This window comes from Puma concolor, chromosome B3 (assembly GCF_028749965.1).
Source record: "Puma concolor isolate L17-30 chromosome B3, mPumCon1.1.hap2, whole genome shotgun sequence".
NCBI lineage: Eukaryota > Metazoa > Chordata > Mammalia > Carnivora > Felidae > Puma > Puma concolor.
In genome coordinates, this window is record NC_141672.1 from 78,261,365 (window position 1) to 78,282,222 (window position 20,858).

The 20,858-nt window shown below is 34.8% G+C and overlaps 2 protein-coding genes across 2 annotated transcripts; one reads left to right on the forward strand and one right to left on the reverse strand.

Moving 5' to 3' along the window:
• The first annotated feature begins 3,230 nt into the window (after positions 1–3,230).
• LOC112855083 (olfactory receptor 4K15) lies at positions 3,231–4,220 on the forward strand. Its single transcript, XM_025918633.2, has one exon. The coding sequence runs from the start codon at positions 3,246–3,248 to the stop codon at positions 4,218–4,220; it is 975 nt and encodes a 324-aa protein (XP_025774418.1). The 5' UTR covers positions 3,231–3,245.
• A 7,982-nt stretch (positions 4,221–12,202) lies between these two features.
• Positions 12,203–14,519, reverse strand: LOC147580135 (olfactory receptor 11H6-like). The gene is given in 4 exon segments (XM_086708541.1): positions 12,203–12,222; positions 12,790–12,856; positions 13,826–13,920; positions 13,923–14,519. Coding segments are annotated over 4 exon segments (720 nt in total). The 5' UTR covers positions 14,461–14,519.
• Between the last annotated feature and the right edge of the window lie 6,339 nt (positions 14,520–20,858).

The following is a 20,858-nucleotide window of genomic DNA, read 5'->3' on the forward strand; positions in this document are numbered from 1 at the left end:
TTTTCACATAATGCCCTTGGTTGTCACCTTGTGCACTTAAACCAAGTCGATCCATTTTTAAGAGCATATTTATTGCTTTACAAAATGCCTTTGCTGGTGTAAGGTGTACCTACCTGCTTTTTTCCCAGCTGGATTTTCTGCTCCCTTCCACTACAATATCAATTCTATGAAATCAGAAATGTTTGTTGTGCATGTCAATATATTTTAATGCTTAAACACTGCATGGTGCATACATGATGTGGGGCCATTTAGCAAATGCTCAAGAAAGAATTCTTTAGACTTTTTTGGTGCAAAAGGTGTTTTTATTAAAGGACAGACAGGACCAGTGGGCAGAAAGAGCTTCACAGTGATTGTGTGGAGCAATTAATTATATATTTTTAAGTTGGGGGAAAGAGAAAAAAAAGAAAAAAAAGATTTATCATTTGTGTAATTAAGAAACATTTTCAGTGTCTCTTTAGAATAATAATGTTCCCATATTTAATATTTGAGGATAATGAGCCCTGAAAGGCTAAATAATCTGCTCAGTTATACAGCTTTAAATTTAAGTTTTTTTTAAATAGCTTTACATTTTCACCACATTACAGCCATTTTATTTGGTGTAAAAGACAGTCCATTTCATCTAAAAAGAAATGTGTAGTGAGTGAAGGAAAATGAGGACTCACCAACTTCTCTAAATAAACAAGGGATAAATATTGGTAAATGATCTCAGAAGAGGCACCTTACAAACCTAACTGCTCTATCACTAGTGCAAAGCACAGTGCCCTGAGCAAAGGGGCATTTACATACTTACATAGCAAATGAACTAAAAAAAGAATTCATTTTCTTTGTATTTTGTTAAAGTTTATTTTGAGAGAGAGAGAGAGACAGCAGGGGAGGGGCAGAGAGGAGGGAGAGAGAGAGAATCCCAAGCAGGCTCTGCACTGTCAGCACAGAGCCCAAAGTAGGGCTGGAACTTACGAAATCATGAGATCAAGACCTGAGCTGAAACCAAGAGTCAGACACTTCACTGAGCACCCAGGTGCCCCTAGAATGCATTTATATCAGAAGGATTTATGTTGAAAGTATATTTATTTAGAGTTTTTGTTGCTCATCATTTTGGTTTTTTTTTTATATTAAGAAACCCAGTTCTTGACTGAATCAATTTGCCTAGTATTTTCCTCCATGGAAAACAGGGTCTTTTCTTTTTCTGGGCCCCTAAGAAGCCATTGCTGATGAAACAACAGTGCTTTGCTGAAGATTTATCGGTATGATTCCTGTAATTTTCTCACATAAATGGATTATGTGTTTTATTCCTAAGGAACTAGAAAGTCTTCTCTGCTACCTGTTTCTGCTGTATCTCTAGAAGGTCTCCCTGGGAGAATCATTTCCTGTGCTTAATTTGAGGCTTTGTTGCTCCTCACAGGACACATATGAACCCCTAATTAGTTGGTCTTGTTGGATATCATTTCCTTTCCTTCTTCTAGGCATTCAGTACAGTATTTGGGTCAAGAAACCTGTGGGTCAGGGTGTTTCCCAGGGACAACAAGCCATGGTGTGTGCCTGAAGTTAAAAACAGGCTACCAAGAAATGATGAGGAAGGGAGAAATGTACTGAGGAGAATGTAGTGGCTTTTCAAAGACAAACTTATTCCATTGTATAATTTTACTTCCAGCTTGCTCTGACTTCAGACTGCTGTTAATCTCTTCTGAAATTCTTAAAGTTGTAGTCTTATATAATCAGTGATGATACGTGACTTAATTACTTGGGGGAATTTTCTAGAAAACTGGAGATTTGAAATATAGGAGTGAGTCCCTGAATGTGGTTTTTGGGAGTTAAAATTATTCATCACAGGCTCTGTCCTTATGTGTAAATCCTCCATGAAACTCAAGGAAACACTAGGCAATTTGCAAATTAGGTCTAAGAAGATATTAATATCAAAAATGGAGATAATTAGAAATCAATAAAATAAAAGACACTTTCTTCCAAAAGCCTGATTTAGATGTAGAGGGAGATACTTCTTTAAATTTCACCTTTTATTTTTCTTATTCACTATATAATGTTTCCAAGTTCTAGGTAGTTTGCTTTCAGGTAAGTAGTTCCAAGTTTGCTTTTCTTATAAAAGCAAAAATAAAAAGTAAAAAAAAAAGCAAAAGGGAAAAGTGCTGATAAAACAAAGTAGATTAACTGAGTGGAAAAGAAGAAACTTTTCTTTCATGGTCTAAATTTCTTACTATGAATACTATTATGCAATATAACTGTAATTTTTAAAAGCCCCACCAAATCAAACGAAATGTCAACCATAATTCAAAAATATGCCTATAGTCATTAACAGCAATATCTGAGCTTAGTGAAATAATATCAGGGAATAATTGAGAACAAATGCACTAGTTTCCTTCATATAAGAGAACTCCAGGAAGAGCTAAGTCACAGCTCTAGACCTTTGGATTTTAACTAGGTTTTGTACTGTCATGTAATTTGTAAATGAATAGAGGAGGGAGTAAGATCTAGTCACTCAAGGCAATGGGTCTGCCTATTGAGCTCTTACACAAATGTAATGGTGTCTCTTTATCTCCTGGTTTATTTTTTATTAATAAAATAAGCACAAAAGTACACCAAAGAGAATTTCATATCTTGTAAGTTTTCACAAAGCAAACATTTTTACCTCAAGACAGAACATTACCAGCACTTCAGAAGCCCTTCCTGTCATCTTCCTGTCCCTATTCCCTTCCAGGATAATGACCACAGGAGCTTTTTAAATACCATAGATAAGTTTAGCCTGTTTTTTAACTTTATTTAAATAGGTTCATACAGTACACGGGCTTTGTGTCTAACTGTTGGGGTCAACATTGTGAAATTATCTTCCTCTGTGTCAGTCATTTAAAAAATGGTTACATTATTTACTGTAGAAAAAAAAGATTCAGATTTTGTTTCTGTAGTTTCTTAGACTGGATTTCTATAATATCAAGAAAAACATTTCAGATTTCCAATTTCATTTGTAAAGTAAACTACATTCCTCAAATTCATGTAACTGAATATACCAATGTCAAACATCCCCTCAATGACTCTCTCCTCCATCCCTCTTTAGTATTGCTGTTATGCTATCTATATAATTTTTAATTATGAAATGATATATGATAATTCAGATATATAAACATTAAGTAGAAATTTGAATCCCTAAGGAAGGGAGCAGAACTGGGAAATGAAACCCACTGATTGATCTCTGTCTCTCTTCTATTCAGGTAGCAAGATAAGTTCCTGCCAAGTCAATGAATGAGACAAATCATTCCCGGGTGACAGAGTTTGTGTTGCTGGGACTCTCTAATTCCCAGGAGCTCCAACCTTTCTTGTTTGTCATATTTTCACTACTTTACCTAGCAATACTGCTGGGAAACTTTCTTATCATCCTCACTGTAACCTCAGATTCTCACCTTCACACCCCCATGTACTTCCTGCTTGCAAACCTCTCTTTTGTAGATATATGTGTTGCCTCTTTTGCTACACCCAAAATGATTGCAGACTTTCTGGTTGAGCAGAAGACTATTTCTTTTGATGCCTGTTTGGCCCAGATTTTCTTTGTTCACCTTTTCACTGGCAGTGAAATGGTGCTCCTTGTATCCATGGCTTATGACCGTTATGTTGCTATATGCAAACCTCTCCACTACATGACAATCATGAGTCGCCGTGTGTGTATTATTCTTGTTCTCATCTCCTGGCTTGTGGGTTTTATCCATACTACTAGCCAGTTGGCATTTACAATTAACTTGCCTTTTTGTGGCCCTAATCAGGTAGATAGTTTTTTCTGCGACCTCCCTTTAGTGACCAAGCTGGCATGCATTGACACTTATGTTGTCAGCCTACTTATAGTTGCAGACAGTGGCTTTCTTTCTATGAGTTCCTTTCTCCTCTTGGTTGTCTCCTACACTGTGATACTTATCACAGTCAGGAAACGCTCCTCTGCTAGCATGGCAAAGGCCCGTTCCACGTTGACTGCCCATATCACTGTGGTCACCCTATTCTTTGGACCATGCATCTTCATCTATGTGTGGCCCTTCAGCAGTTATTCTGTTGACAAAGTCCTTGCTGTGTTCTACACAATCTTTACTCCTATTTTAAACCCAATTATCTACACTCTAAGGAACAAAGAAGTGAAGGCAGCCATGTTAAAACTGAAGAGTCGGTATCTGAAGTCTGGCCGGGTTTCTGCAGCCATAAGAAATGTTCTTTTTCTGGAAACAAAGTAAACTGCACAACTGTATCTACTGTAGCCTCCTCTCTCGACAATTACAAACGGAATCCCTATGATGTTCAAGCAGATCATTTTGACCAGGGGAAGGGTTAACTTGAATGAAAGAATAATGATAAGAACAAAAAGCCAGATAATGGACCTTACTGATATTTAAATTCTCTTCCTTTATTGTGTGATTTTTTGTTTCTATTTCCTAGTTTTTAATTAAAACTTTTTAATTTAATATATAGCCTTCGAATACATTGAGAAATGGCATTTACTCATATAGGATAAATAAGCTGTACTCCCTCTCAAAACAGTACTGCTCAGATGCCAATTTTCGAGTTATACTAGATATATACCTCTGTACAACAGAGATAATAGATTTATTTATTTATTTATTTATTTATTTATTTATTTATTTATTCATTCATTCATTTATTTATGAATAAACCTAGATAAGAATGCATTTCACACAGTACTATGTAAGTAACAGCACAGGAAGACAATTCTATGATTGGTGTTAATGGAACAGTAACATGTAAAATAGCAAGGCTATCCAGCAAAGGCATTTATAGTCAACACTTTCACAAATCTTTCTTCAATGGTGCTGTTTAATATATATTAGTCATAGAAAGCAACTCGCTGAATAAATTTATTCATGAGAGTGTTTTGTATTATGTTAATTTCTGTTTAATAGTGATAAAATATCAGAGATGAGTTAAAATTCTCTACCACTTGTCATCATGATGATGGGAGCCTGAAACTTCATGTTTCTTTTCTTCTCAGATAAAGTAGTTTTGTATATTAAGAGCTGGTAGGAATAATCATTTTTCTATGTGGACTTAATTAAAATTTTATTTTTATATTGTGTAATTCAGGTCCAGAAAATGACAGAACCCTATTTCAAGAACTTCAGGGTAACCATGAACTTATTCTTCCATGACCACTTATGAAAATAAGATTTTCTATGATTGCTCATTATAGGTTATTTTAGGCTTTTACTCTTATTGCATTGAGGTTTTTCCTATTTTTTCTACTGTGTTCTCACAATCTGTTATAATGTTACCTGTTTTCTAGATTCCAATCCTTAGAATCTCCTAAAGGGATTTTATAATTGCTATTACTGAGAGAAAACAATAAGTTCTAACTTTTGAGTCAGAGGGTATCAATTTATTGTGGACATAAAGGCAAAATCAATTCTAAAAGGGATATTTACAGAGATACAGGGCTATATCTAGAAATAAGAAAAATGCCAAATAATCTAACTTTACACCTAAGAGAAGAGAAAAACAACAAACAAAAACCAAAGTTAGGGATGCCTGGGTGGCTCAGTCAGTTAAGCATCTGACTTCAGCTCAGGTCATGATTTCACAGTTTGCAGATTCGAGCCCCGCATTGGGCTCTGTGCTGGCAGCTCAGAGCCTGGAGCTTGCTTCAAATTCTGTGTCTCCCTCTCTCTCTGCCCCTCCCCCACTCACACTCTGTCTCAAAAATAAACAAACATTAAAAAAATTAAAAAAAAAACAAAGACCAAAGTTAGCAGAATAAAGGAAATAAGAAAGATTAGAATGGAAATAAATGAAAGAGACTAAAAAAAATTAGAAAATTTCAATGAAACTAAGAGTTAGTTCTTTGAAAAGATAAACAAAATTGCTAGCTGTATAGCCAGACTCATCAGGAAAAAACACAGGAATAAAATAAAATCAGAAATAAACCAGTATCAACTGATACTATACAAATCAAAGGATTATATGAGAATACTATCAAAAATCATATGCCAATGAATTGGACAAACTAGAATGAATGGATACATTCCTAAAAACATAATCCAACATCTTAAAAACATCTTCCAAAACCGAGTCAGGAAGAAATTGAAAACCTGAACATACCAATTACTACTACAAAATGAAATCCACAATCAAAAGATTACCAACAAATAAAAGCCCAGGACTGGATGGATTCACAGGTAAATTCTATCAAATATTCAAAGAATAGTTAATACATAATACGTCATATCAACAAGAAAAAGAATTAAAACCATATGATCATTTCAAGAGATGCAGAAAAAGCACTGGATAAGTACAACATCCATTCATGATAGAAAAAAACCCTCAACAAAGTAGGTTTAGTAGGAACATACTTCAACATAATAAAGACCATATATGAAAAACCCACAGACCATATATGAAAAACATCATACTCAATGGTGAAAAACTGAGAGCCCTTCCTCTAAGATCAGGAACAAGACAAGAATGCTTGCTTTCACCACTTTTATTCAACACATTACTGAAAGTCCTGGCCACAGCAATCAGACAAGAAAAAGAAAGAAAAGGCACCCAAAGAGGCAAGGAAGAAGGTAAACTGTCACTACTTGAGATGACATGACACTATCTATAACAAACCTAAAGACTCCATCAGAATTCTACTAGAACTAATAAATGAACTCATTAAGGTTGCAGGATACAAAACCAATATGCAGAAATCCATTGCATTTCTATACACTAATAATGAAGTAGCAGAAAAAGGTACCCTCATGTACTGTTGCTGGGAATGCAAATTGGTGCAGGCACTGTAAACAATAATATGCAGGTTTCTCAAAAAATTAAAAATAGAATTACCATATGATCCAGTAATTCTACTACTGGGTATTTATCCAAAGAAAAGAAAAACACTAATTCAAAAGGACATATGCACCCCCACCTTTATTGCAGCATTATTTACAATAGACAAATTATAGAACCAACCCAAGTGTCCATCTATCGATAAATGGATAAAGAAGATGTGGTACGTATATATACACAATGGAATATTATTCAGCTATAAAAAATGAAATCTTGTCATTTGCAGCAACATAGATGGATCTACAGTGTATATATTAAGTGAAATAAGTCAGCCAAAGAAAGACAAATACCATATGATTTCACTCATATGTGGAATTTAGGAAACAAATGATCAAAGAAAAAAAAAGAGACAAAAAAACCCCCAGACTCTTAAATATAGAAAACAAACCAATGATTACCAGAGGATAGGTGGGGGGAGGGGGTGGTAATTGGTGAAACAGGTGAAGAAGATTAAGAGTACACTAATCACAGAAATGTATAGAATGTTGAATCACTATATTGTAGACCTGAAACGAATATAACACTGTTAATTATACCGGAATTAAAAAATAATAATAAAAAAATAAGAGTTAATACCTATTCTCCTCAAACTATTCCAAAAAAAACATAAGGAGGAGAGCTTTCAATTAACACATCCTATAAGGACAAACTAGACATAGACACCACAAAAAAATGAAAACTACAAGCCAAAACCCTCATTAATACAGATGCAAAAATCCTCAACAAAATATTAGCAAACCAAATCCAACAATACATTAAAAAAATAATTCACCATTATCAGGCAGGATTTATTCTGGGGATGCAAGAAGAATTTGGATTGTATTATAAATAAATGTAATACACTGTATCATAAAAGGAAGGATATGAATCATATGATCATCTCAATAGAGGCAGAAAAAACATATGACTAAGTAGAACATCCATTCATGACAAAAACACTCAATAAAGTGGATTTAGAGGGAATATACCTCAACATAATAAAGGCCATAATGAAAAACCCATAGCTATTATCATACTCAATACTGAACTGAGAGTTTTTCTCTAAGATCAGGAGCAAGACAAGGACATTTTCTTTCACCACTTTTATTCATCATAGTACTGGAAGCCCTATTTCACAGCAAACAGACAAGAAAAAAAAAGAGGAAACCATATTGGTAAGAAAGCTAAACTGTCACTATCTGCAAACGAAAGGAAGTTATACATAGAAAACACTAAAGACTACACCAAAAAACTATTAGAAGTATTTAATTCAATAAAGTTTCAGGATACAAAATTATACACAAAATTGGTTGCATTTCTATACAGTAGTAACAAAGTAGCAGAAAATTAAGAAAACAATTCCATTTACAACTGCATTAAAAAGAATAAAATACCTAGAAATAAACTTAACCAAGGAAGTGAAATACCTGTACTCCAAAAACTATAAAACACTGATGAAATAAATTGAAGACGACACAAACAAATGGAAAGACATTCTATGTTCGTGATTTGGAGAATACTGTTAAAATGTCCATACTACCCAAAGCAATCTACAGATTCAATGCAATCCCTATCAGCATTTTTCATAGAAATAGAAAAATACTAAAGTTTGCATGGAACTAAAAAAGACCTTGAATAACCAAAGCAATTTCAAGAAAGAAGATAAAAGTTGGAGGTATCACAACTCCAGATTTCAAGATATACTACAAAGCTGTATTAATCAAACCAGTATGGTATTGGCACATGCACGCATGCTTGCGCACGCGCACTCACACACACACACACACACACACACACACACACACACACAACACATAGATCAAGGAAACAGGGTAGAGAGCTCAGAAGTAAATCCATGCTTGTATAGTAAATTAATCTATGACCAAGGAGGCAAGAATATACTGGGGAGAAACAGTCTCTTCAATAAATGGTTCTGGGAAAACTGGACAGCTGCTTGCAAAAGAATGAAATTAGATGACTTTCTTATACACAAAAATAAACTTCAAATGGATTTAAGACCTACATATGAGACCTAAAACCATAAAAATCCTAGAAGAAAACACTGGCACTAATCTCTCTCCCATTTGCCATAGCAGTATTTTTCTAGATAGATACCCTCAGGCAAAGGAAACAAAAGAAAAAATACACCTAAATAAAAACGCTTTTCTCAGCAAAGGAAACAATCAACAATGCAAAAATGCAACCTACTAAATGGGAGAAGACATTTGCAAATGATAGAGCTGATAAGGAGTTAATATCCAAAGTATATGAAAATTTATACAACTGACCACCCAAAAAACCCCCAAATAATCCCACTAAAAATGGAGGGCCAGAATACATATTTTTCCAAAGAATATGTACAGATGGTCAACAGAAACATGAAAAGATTCCCACATCACCAATCATCAGGGAAATGCACATCAAAGCCACACCTCACTCTGAGGTGAGATATCACCTCAGATCACATTACTGCCAGAACTGCTAGAATCAGAAAGAAAATAACAAGTGTTGGTGAGGTTGTAGAGAAAAAGGAACCCTTGGGCACTGCTGGTAGGGATGTACGTTGGTGTAGTCAATGTGGAAAAAGTATGGAGTATCCTCAGAAATTAACAAAATAAATACCATAGGATCATAGGATCCAGTAATTCCATTACTGGATATTCACACCCCCTTACTGCCACACCAAAAAACCCTGAAAACACTAATTGAAAAAGATACGTGCAACCCTATGTTTATTGCAGCATTATTTACAATAGCCAAGATATGGAAGCAACCTAAGTGTTCATGGATAGATGGATAAAAAACGGTGATATAGACATGTACAAACACATACATACAGTGGTAATATATATAAAACAGTATAATGGAATATTAAACAGCCATAAAAAATAATGGGAACTTACCATTTGTGGCAACTGAATGGATTAGAGGGTGTTATGCTGAATGACATAAGTTAGATGGAGAAAGTCAAGTACCTTATTGTACAGCTGAAACTAATGTAATACTGTGTACCAATTATACTTCAGGAAAAAATAAAGATTCTATGAAGTAATGTGGAATAAGAAATTAGCATAATGTCACAGCCTAAAAATGCTAGACTTACCCTTTTCAGGATGCTATGTGTGCACAATCTTATTTTCCTTTGTCTTCTTTTTTCAAAAACAGTTTTATTGAGGTATGGCTGTCATACAAAAGTTGATGGGGGGAGCACCCGGGTGGCTCAGTTGGTTGAGTGTCTGACTCTTGATTATGGCTCAAGCCATGATTTGAGGGGCATGCGCTGAAGTCCTGCGTTGGACTCCATGCTGAGTGTGGGCCCTGCTTAAGATTCTCCCACTCTGCCCCTCTCCCCCGCTCACGAACTCTCTCTAAAATTAAAGAAAAAAAAAGTCTAAGTCTATGCAGTCATTATCTCTTTATCCCAAGGAATGGTGTCTGAGTGAATAGCTGCTTTAATTCCTTCTCTTCAAACAGTAATAAGCATGTGATATTCTGCAAGATGGCTACCATCAAATGTTCCTATTACAACATTTAATTATACCAATATATCACAATTTTAAAAACGCTTTCTAATACTAATGCTAAAAAAATAAAGGATGACAAATTGTATCAAATCATTAGAACATGGTTTTCAAACAGTTATATCTGAAAGTGTGAAAATTATTCATCATATAGCAATGGAAGCAAAAAAGTGAAAACTTTTAAAACATTACCAATAGTTTAAACACAATAAGCCTTTTTAAAACCCATCTCTTATTTTCTTTATATTTAAAGAACAAAATTATTAGTATATCTCACTATAATTATTATAATAATTCTATCAATTCCATCTTTCCTATCATGCTGTATTCCAGAATTGGCCTATTTTTCCATTTCTTTTTTTCAGCAATTTATTTCTCATCCTTTACTCTTACCCTGAATCAATGCTTCATATGTCTCTGAGAAGTATTGACAATAAATTATGAAAATAATTTAGTTTTAAAAGATATCAAGATTTTACAAACTGAAAGATATAATCAAATAGGTTTCACTTGAAAATGTGTGATATGACATTATCTATTCAAGAATACCAAGATTGCAAAACAAGGAATAAATGATTATGCAGTGACTTCTATGGCCGTGTAAACTGTGAAACACACCTGAACATGCCAAGAAGTGTCTGGGGAGCTTTTACTTCAAAGTAGTTATTTAGGACTCACATGTGATTTCAGTCTTAACACTTTCCTATTAAAATGTCCAAATAAATTCAAAAGTCATAAAAATAATCTGCATTGAAAAATAATACTATAAATATCCAGAGGAGTAATTTTTGTGACCATAGATTAGACAAAGGTTTCTTATGTTTGAAACCAAAAGCACAAGTGACAGATGAAAAAAGGAGATAAACGGGACTTACTTAAAAGTCAAAACGTCAAAAGACACATTCAAAAAAGTAAAAAAAGACAGCCTACAGATTGGGAGAAATTAATTTTAAATTATATATCTGAATAGGGACTTATATCCAAAATATATTAATACCTTCTACAAATCAAGAATAAAAAGAAAACCCAATTTAACAATGTTCAGAGGATTTGAATATATATTTCTCTAAAGGCAAACAGATGGCCAAAATAAGCACATAAAAAATGACCAATATCATTAGGGAAAACACTAATTAAAACAAAAAGGTACATACCACTTCACACCTACCAGGATCACTAAAGTCAAAAGAGTAAAAATAACAAATACTGGTGAGAATACAGAGAAGGCTAAAATCTACATTACACACATTGCTAGTGTCATATAAAACTGTTGTAGCTGTGGGAGGCCGGACCCCGGTGCCAGGCTGAGACCCGGTGGAGCAACGGCTCCCTGTTGACTCAGCCAATCCGGTGGTTCCCCCTCCCATTCCCCCACTTACAAAGGCATACGAAAGCATTGTCAAGGCTGAGAAAGCTAATTCCTGAAGCCTGTAGTCTGTGGGTGTTGGCAGTAATGTTACCCCCCTTTTTCTACCCCGGGTCAAATAGAAACAAACATGGGAACTGTGTTTTGCTAGCCATCTATCAACAAGGTCTTGTTGTGACCCGTTTAGAAAGTTCACAAGGTACACAGAACTAAATGTTTTGGCTGGCAGTGATCATGTGAAACCTGTTTATTCTTAGAATGACCTGATCCATAAGAGTCTTGATATAAAAGATTGTGTATAGCAACAATAAAGCCGTCACTTGGGCCATCAGCCCAGGGGACCCTCCTGTTCCCAAACTGGCTTCTCTTCTTTTTTTCTTACATTCCCCTACCTTCAGGACCCTGATCTCGGTGTTTGTTGCGCCGGTCGCAACATGTAGCCTCTTTGGAAAATAGTCTGACAGTTCCTCAAAATGTTAAATTTAGAGTTAACTTATGACCCAGCAATTCAACCTATGGGGATATACCCTAGGGAAGTGAAAACAGGTTCACATAAAGATCATGACTGTTGGGGCACCTGGGTGGCTCACTCAGTTAAGCCTCTGACTTCGGCTCAGGTCATGATCTCATGATTTGTGGGTTTGAGCCCCACGTCAACGCTCTGTGCTGACAGCTCAGAGCCTGGAGCCTGCTTCTGATTCTGTGTCTCTCTCTCTCTCTGCCCTTCCCCCACTCGCGCTCTGTCTCTCTCTCAAAAAAGATGACTGTTACAGCAGCATTACTAACAATACCACAAACCAGAAACAATTTAAATGTCCAACTGTTGAATGGACAAAGCAAATATTTTACATCCAAATGATGGAATGCTATTCAGCCCTAAAAAGGAATGAAGTACTGATATTCTCTATAACATGAATGAACCTTGTAAACATCATCCTAAGTGAAAGGAGCCAGACGTACTGTATGATTTTTTTAAATTAAATTAATTAATTTATTTTTTGAGAGACAAAGAAAGAAGTGGGGGCTTACCTGAAGCAGGACTCATGCTCACTAGATGCAGTGCTGGAACTCACGTGATGTGGGGCTCGAGCTCACCTGATGTGGGACTTGAACTCACCAACCGTGAGATCATGACGTGAGTCAAAGTCAGATGCTTAACCCACTGAGCCACCCATTTATATGATGTCCGGAATAGGTAAATACATAGAAATGGTGTTGCCAGAACTTGAGAGAAGGAAAAGTAGGATACTGGGAGAGTTACTCAGTATAGGCTTTGTGGGATAATGAAAATTCTAGTTGAGAATATGAGATACAGTATTCTTGAGACAGTGAGTAGAGGCAAATCTAAGCACTCCAGCAAATGCATCAGTACCTGACAGTTCCTAGCCATTACACCCTAACCTAGAGAGGGCAAAAATGGCAAATCAAGAAAAGGCAAAGCATGGTTCATCCCAAATAGAGATCTTTTCAAAAACAATTCTTAGAATATATAATGGAAAAAAATAATGGCAGCCATATGGATCTAAATATTAAGAGTATTTTCACTAAAATTTGGTGAGGAAGTAGGAGGAAATACAAATATGATAAATAATGAATCACCTTTCCTAAGAATGTATCTTGCCCTGTTTTTAATATTGACACAAGAATTAACACCTAAATTTGTCTTCTAAACTTAGCATACATAACTTTAGACTGAGAAAATTTTAGTAATAACTGTAAACTATAGGACCGATTATGTGTATGCATGTGTATATGATATTAGCAGAAAAATTTTAACTAGTATTAAATCAAAATGTCTGAAATATTAGTGATTATTTTTCCCTTATTTTAATTTGAATTTGAAATATTTCACTATTATTAATTTTCCCTAATGAAAATGAAGAGATGGATACAGTTAGCTTTAGAAAAATCTATTATGATGGCTGTTCCTCCTCCCCCAAAATATTTTTCTAATCCAGTTAATACAATTGAATATCAAACTTTTAACTATTTATTTCACATACATCATTTCAATTGTGAAAAAAATTCTTCAAAGATTTCTTCCACACCTCTGACTAAATCTCACAATCCTCTAATTTTCTCAGAGCTGCCTTCATCTCCTTACTTCAGAGATGATAGAGCAAGGAATTACTTCAGCTAGATTGTCTGCTGTTGGACTTACATATACAACCATGACAGAGCCATAAAACAGGGATACCACAGCCAGATGGGAGCCACACGTGGAGAAGGGACCCTGAGCACAGTTCTACTCACCAGGACGTAGGAGCTGGCAATAAAAAGAAAGGTGGGGAAAATGAAGACTGAGTTAAAGATGGCACAGATGATCTCAGTGGCAGGAAATGGCATACGGGACAGATTTATGAGGATATCTAGGTCACACAGGAAGTGATCAATCTTACTGGAACAACAAAATGGGAGCTGAGAGATCAGGTAAATAGGCAACAGGAAATACAGGAAGCCACATACCCAGCACCCAGCTCCTGTTCTGATGTAGTGCTGAACTGACATGACAGTGGAGTAATGCAGGGGCCTGAAGATAGCAAGGTACTTGTCAAAGGCCATGGCAGACAAGAAGAAGGTCTCAGTGGTGCCCAGGGAGAAGAAGAAGTAGGATTGGAGGAAGCAGCCAGAGACAGAAATGGTGTTGGCCTCAGAGAGAAAGTTGGCTAGCATATTAGGGACAGTGGAGGTGATAAACCAGATCTCCAGGAAGGAAAAATTGGCCAGCAGGATGTACATTGGCATTTGTAGTTGATGGTCCCACATCACAGCACAGATAACAGATTTCCAGTTAGTGTCAACATATATATTCCAGAGAAGACTGAAAAGATTTTCCTCTTTCCTCTGAATTTCCCAGGTATAAGGGAAACCCAAAGGATGAATTTACTCCTAGAACTAGAGCAATTACTTATGTTGGAATATTCATTTGTCTGTAATGCTGCAAAAATAACAAATTTCCATATGAGAAATGGCCTTTTAGTATTGCACATTAAGGAAAATACCTTGATTAGGGTTACATCACTCTGCATGTCAGTAAATAAAATATCTCTCATGCAGAAATATTTTCATCGTTTTTAGATCTTCGGAGTCCTATTCTATATATAACAAATACAAAGTGAACAGATACTTGCCTGTCATCCTGAGGTTTACTGTCAGAGTCAGTTGGTATTGACAGTAAACAATTCTATACAAAAATCTACAATGCTAGGTCAAGCAGTGGATGAATACAGACTGAATGAATATAGCCAAGAAATAACTCAGTGTTTTTGACATATAAAATATATTAAAGAGAATAATAGTTAATAATCTTTGCTCTATTTGTGAGAGTAATATGTCAAGCTGATTTGAAGACAATATCCAATAGTTTTAAGTACTGTATGCAAGATAATTAATTGCTATTTTATTGTTATGGGAAATACTCCTATATCTATTTTAGAATAGATTATAAGTCAATAGTAAAATGAGAAATTATTATAAGATTTCAAATTTCAACTCCTCCCTTCAGTAAAAATACACTCTTAAAAATACTACATGTAGGGGTGGCCAACTCTTGACTTCAGCTCAGGTCATGGTCTCATGGTTTGTAAGTTCAAGCCCTGCATAGGGCTCTGTGCTTACAGCATGGAACCTGTTTTGGATCCTCTGTCTCCCTCTCTCTGCCCCTCCTCTCTCTCGGTTTCTCCCTCAAAAATAAAGAAATGTTAAAAAATGCTACATGTATGTAATTTTTTAAATGTTCAGTATTTGGCATGCTGCACAGAGTCAGAGATCTTGATCATTGCATTTGTATCAACAAAGACAGCCCAGGAAAATGGGTATGTTTCCTATTCATAATCCTACAGGGAGGAAATTCCCCTTTTAAAATTTCAGATCTAATGACAAATATTACCTTATGATAGCTTCTCTAAGTTGGTTTTCTAACACTTAGTTATCATCATCATTAATTTAAATATAAGACAGAAAGGACAGTATTTAATGAGGCTCTTCAATACCATGAGATTAGTATGGAGGGCAAGTCTTCAACTCCCAGGTATTTTATGTGGAAAAGGACAGAGACTCAAAGGTGGTGTTCTAAAAAATGGTGGTTCTCAAAGTGTTGTTGGGGACCCCTGAAGGTCTCTGAAGATTTATCAGGCATTTAGGCCAAAATTGTTTTCATACCAATACTATTATTTGCTTTATAGACTCTAATTGTTTCTTGATTACTGAATGGAGTTTGCCAGGCTGCATGATCTCATACCAAATTGTTTGATCTCACAATAAATGTTTGGTTATCTCACACTAAAGAACATCCTACTGACCTCTCTTAAAGTAAACATTAAAGAGATTTATTAAAAATATTAAAAACACAAAATCTTCATTAAGTTTTATTATTTTGACAAAGCAAAAAAAAGTTTTTTTTTTAAATTGGCATTTATGGTATTTTGATTAGTTTATTATCTCTACTAATGAATTTATGTATAAACATTATTTTTTTAAATTTCTAAATGGTAAATACAAATAACTGTAACTCATACAAATAAAACTACTCTGGGGTCCTTGATGAGTTTTAAGATTATGAAAGGGTCCTGAAATCAACAAGTTTGAAAGCCACATGTTCTAGATAAACCTTGGCCTCTGCAGAAGAATTAAATCCTTTTCAACACTCACACATTACAGAATGATGAAGCCTTAGTTTGCAAAAATTACATCAATCTATAAATAAAATGGAGAGATTATAGTTTTGGTTTTGGTTTGGTTTTGGCTTGATATTGCAGAGCATAGATATTTGCATGCTAAACCGTAAATAAAATGTGAGAACACAGCATATTTCAAGTATACAAATTTTTATTATTAACTATTGCCACCAAGCTGTACATTAGATCTCCAGAGTTTATTCACCTTATAACTGAAACAAAATTAAAGTATGGGAAGTTATGACTATATTAATCAGTTTGATAGTAGCCATCATTTTACAATGTATATCATGTAATTGTATACTTAAATACGTAAAATATTTATTTGTCTATTATACTTCAATAAAGTTGGAAAAAAATAAACTATAAAATAGGATGGTTTGGAAATTAAAAGCAAATAAAGAAAGAAGAAAAAGAATCCACAGCGCTAAGGTCTGAATCATGAATTCACATATATTTATACCTTTAAATTAATAGAATTATGTACCTTTTTTAAGGTTATTTTTAAAAATAAGCTTTGAAATTTGAAAAGTAATGGATTCATACTTAGGAAGAACTTTTCCAAGCCAGTAATTTCAATGCAATTCCAAAGTAATCAGAGATAATAACCCAGACTAATGCCTTAGATTTGGTGTGTGGAAAAGTGTTACACAATTGCAGCCCACATAAGCCCTCCATAATCTCCTACTGTTTTTGCCAGTGACTTTGGGTTTTTCTTCATTTATTCCATTATTTCTATATGTGTGTGGAAATGTCTCTAAATAGCTTTGTGTCCATATATCTCTCCCTGTTTCCTTTGGGTTCTTTCTGTTAAGAGTACATGAGAGAGAGAGAGAGAGAGAGAGAGAGAGAGAGAGAGAGAGAGAGGAAAGATTTTGTTAATTCTTTCAGTCTCTATAATTCACTCACATGTGATTAGGTCTTTTCCAGATATCATATAATACATGCCTGGAGTCTAGCCTTCTATCCAATCAAGTTCATTCTTTTGCTTCCTCCCCCAACTTTAAATTTACCATTTAATTTCTTACTCTGTTTCCCAACTGTAACTGAAAACATATGAAAGTAAAACTCACATTTCATTATACACACACACACACACAATATACACATATATATGGAAAAAGAATGTGTTTTTTTAATATTTTCAATTTGAAAAACTAATGTGTGAAATACTGTCTTTCTTCAAAAGAAAATAAATTTTAAAAAGCTACTCATAAATAATGGACCCACAAACATATGGCCAACTCATCTGTGACAAAGCAGGAAAGAGTATCCAATGGAAAAAAGACTCTTTTTAGCAAATACTGCTGGGAGAACTGGACAGCAATATGCAGAAGAATGAAACTGAACTACTTTCTTACACCATACACAAAAATAAATTCAAAATGGGTAAAATACCTAAATGTGAGACAGGAAATCATCAAAATCCCATAGGAGAAAACAGGCAGCCACCTCTTCAACCTCTGGAGGCAAGGGAAATAAAAGCACAAATGAACCACTAGGACTTAATCAATATAAAAACAAAACAAAACTTCTACACGGCAAAGGAAGCAATCAACAAAACTAAAAGGCAACTGACGGAATGGTAAAAGCTTTTTGTTAATGACATATCAGACAAAGGATTGGTATCCAAAATCTATAAAGAATTTACCAAACTCAACACCTAAAAAACAATCCGGTGAATAAATGGGCAGAAGACATGATAGACACTTTTCCAAAGAAGACATCCAGATAGCTAACAGACACATGAAAATATGCTCAATGTCACTCATCATCATGGAAATACAAATCAAAACCACAATGAGATACCACCTCATACCTGTCAAAATGGCTAAAATGAACAACTCAGGCAACAAGAGATGTTGGTGAGGATGAGGAGAAAGGGGAACCCTTTTGCAGTGTTGGTGGGAATGCAAACTGGTGCAGCCACTCTGCAAAACAGAATGGAGGTTCCTCAAAAAATTAAAAATAGAACTACCCTACCACCAAGCAATTGCACTACTAGGAATTTATCCAAAGGATACAAAAATGCTGATTTGAATGGGCACATGCACCCCAATGGTTATAGCAGTGCTAAGGACAATAGCCAAATTATGGAAAGAGTCCAAATGTCCATCAACTGATGAATGGATAAAGAAGATGTGGTATGTGCAATACTACCTGGCAATGAAAAAGAATGAAATCTTGCCATTTGCAACAATCTGGAACTAGAGGGTATCATGCTAAGTGAGATAAGTTAGTCAGAGAAACATAGATAATCATATGATTTCACTCATATGTGGAATTTGAGAAACTCAACAAATGAACATAGGGGAAGGAAAGGAAAAGTAAAAACAGAGAGGGAGGCAAGCCATAAGGGATGCTTAAATACAGAGAACAAACTGAGCGTTGCTGGAGGGGTGGTGGTGGGGGATGAGTTCAATGGGTGATGGGTATTAAGGAGGGCACTTGTCAGGATGAGCAGTGAGTGTTATATGTAAGAGATGAATCACTGGGTTCTACTTCTGAAGTCAAGACTACACTATATGTTATCTAACTTGAATTTAAATTAAAATAAAAAGCTACTCATAAACAATCTTCATCTTTGAAATATAAAAAATATTTTCCAGAATGAATTAAAGACTGGAATGTGAGTGCCAGTACTTAAAAATACAGAAAGAATATAGAAATGTTTAATAGAATATTGTGCTACCAATTAGAAAACTTCATTAAACCAAGCTAGAAAAAACAGATCTTGAAGGGCTTAACATAATTTTAATGGTATTTTTAAAAAGTTCTGAAAAGCAAAGGATGCCATGAATAATGAAAAAAGAAATGCCAAAATAATTTCAAATAAATAAATAACATCCACTATACAAAGAAATGCTACAAATCAATAAAAGACAAGTAGCATGTTAGAAAAGGGGGTAATGTTAATATTGTCTCTGAATACAAAAGAGTCATTGACAATGTGCCATATTTTCCCAAGAAAATTAAGGAACCAAGTTCCTTAATAATATTGCCCTTCAAATCAATCTAATATTGACCTTTATAACACACTCAGTGCTTGTGTGATATTGTTCTTCATTAAGATTACAGTTGATACCTTAATAGACATTGAAGTCAAATATGTATCATTTATAAACACATGTCAAATGGCTGTGCTCACAAAGGCTGTTTCTCAAATTTTGCAAAGTATGAATAAAATTTCCTCATTTCCTATCCTCTAAAAATAACAGAAATTAACAGGTGATAGGCAATATATCACTTGAAGTTTCACTGAAGAAATACGTATTCACATTCACTTACTGGAATTTTCCCTGACATAGGCCCAGCTCCTACATAGAGCTATGCAAAGGGAGACTGGCAAACTACTTTACAACTTCTAATGCATTTTTGAAGTAACATTTGTTTATAAGCTCTAAAAGAATGCTTGGCTTTGATTCTGGAGAAGGACTATGTTCATAATTCATATATTAAGGGGTATAATATAAAGCTAGAGAATATTGGAGCCATAATGAGCTTTACCTTACCTGAAGACACATGATGGGTATCATAGAAACCCGTATGGATGAACATCATCTTCTATATCAGAGTGAAATCTCTAATCTCAGATCTTAGAAAAGCCAAATATAGCAGTGTTCCATGCATTATTGTGGTGATTCATATGAACTGCTGACCGTTTTAGGAGCAAGAACATTATGAAATCAGTCATGGACCTCTCTGGACTTGCTCTCTTACAGTTCTCTTGGTTATTTATATAAACTAATAAAGCAACAGGAAACCTGACAGTTGAAAAGAGAATCATAGTCTCATGATCTACACAGAACTAAATGAACATCCGAAATATTAATCCTTTTTACTTTCTGCAAAGATCATCTATGGGGAGTGGCTCTCTAGAGAGGGAATTTATAACACAATAGTCCCATTGAACATATTTCCTATTCTCCTCCTTACTTAGCACGCTGGAATTTGTTTCAAATTCTAATACATTTCCTACTTTAATTCAAGGATTTTTATTTGGAATAACAGGAGAAACAGAAACAAAATTATTTGGGCAGGTATAAATTTGCTATTTAACTGTAATCAGAAGCAATATTCTCTCTGACGATAAAGGAAAATTGTGACAGTAAATGAGCCCTGGCTCCAAGCTTAGAGAAAAGTCTGAGGAATATAGGCCAACACAGAGGTTAGGAGCCTAGGTATTTAAACATATTAAAGACTCCATATTAAAGACTCCCTTCTTTTGTTTCAGACTCTTCATCATCTTAACTCTAACTTGTTTGCCCCAGTCCAAGCTCACCACTACATTGAGATATGCATTCTTTAGCTATGAGTAAATTTCTTTAAATAAGAAAGACATTTACAGAAATTCCTCATGCAGTTAACTACTTTGATAATATTCTTTAATGGCTCCATATGATAGCATTAACATTTTATGAATATACAAAAATGTAAATAATGATCCCCAGGTTTTGAGACCCAGGTACAATAACCTGAGCGACACAA

What these genes read in the sequence shown, in the direction of transcription:
- LOC112855083 (XM_025918633.2), top strand. Translation starts at nt 3,246, where the DNA reads ATGAATGAGACAAATCATTCCCGGGTGACAGAGTTTGTGTTGCTGGGA.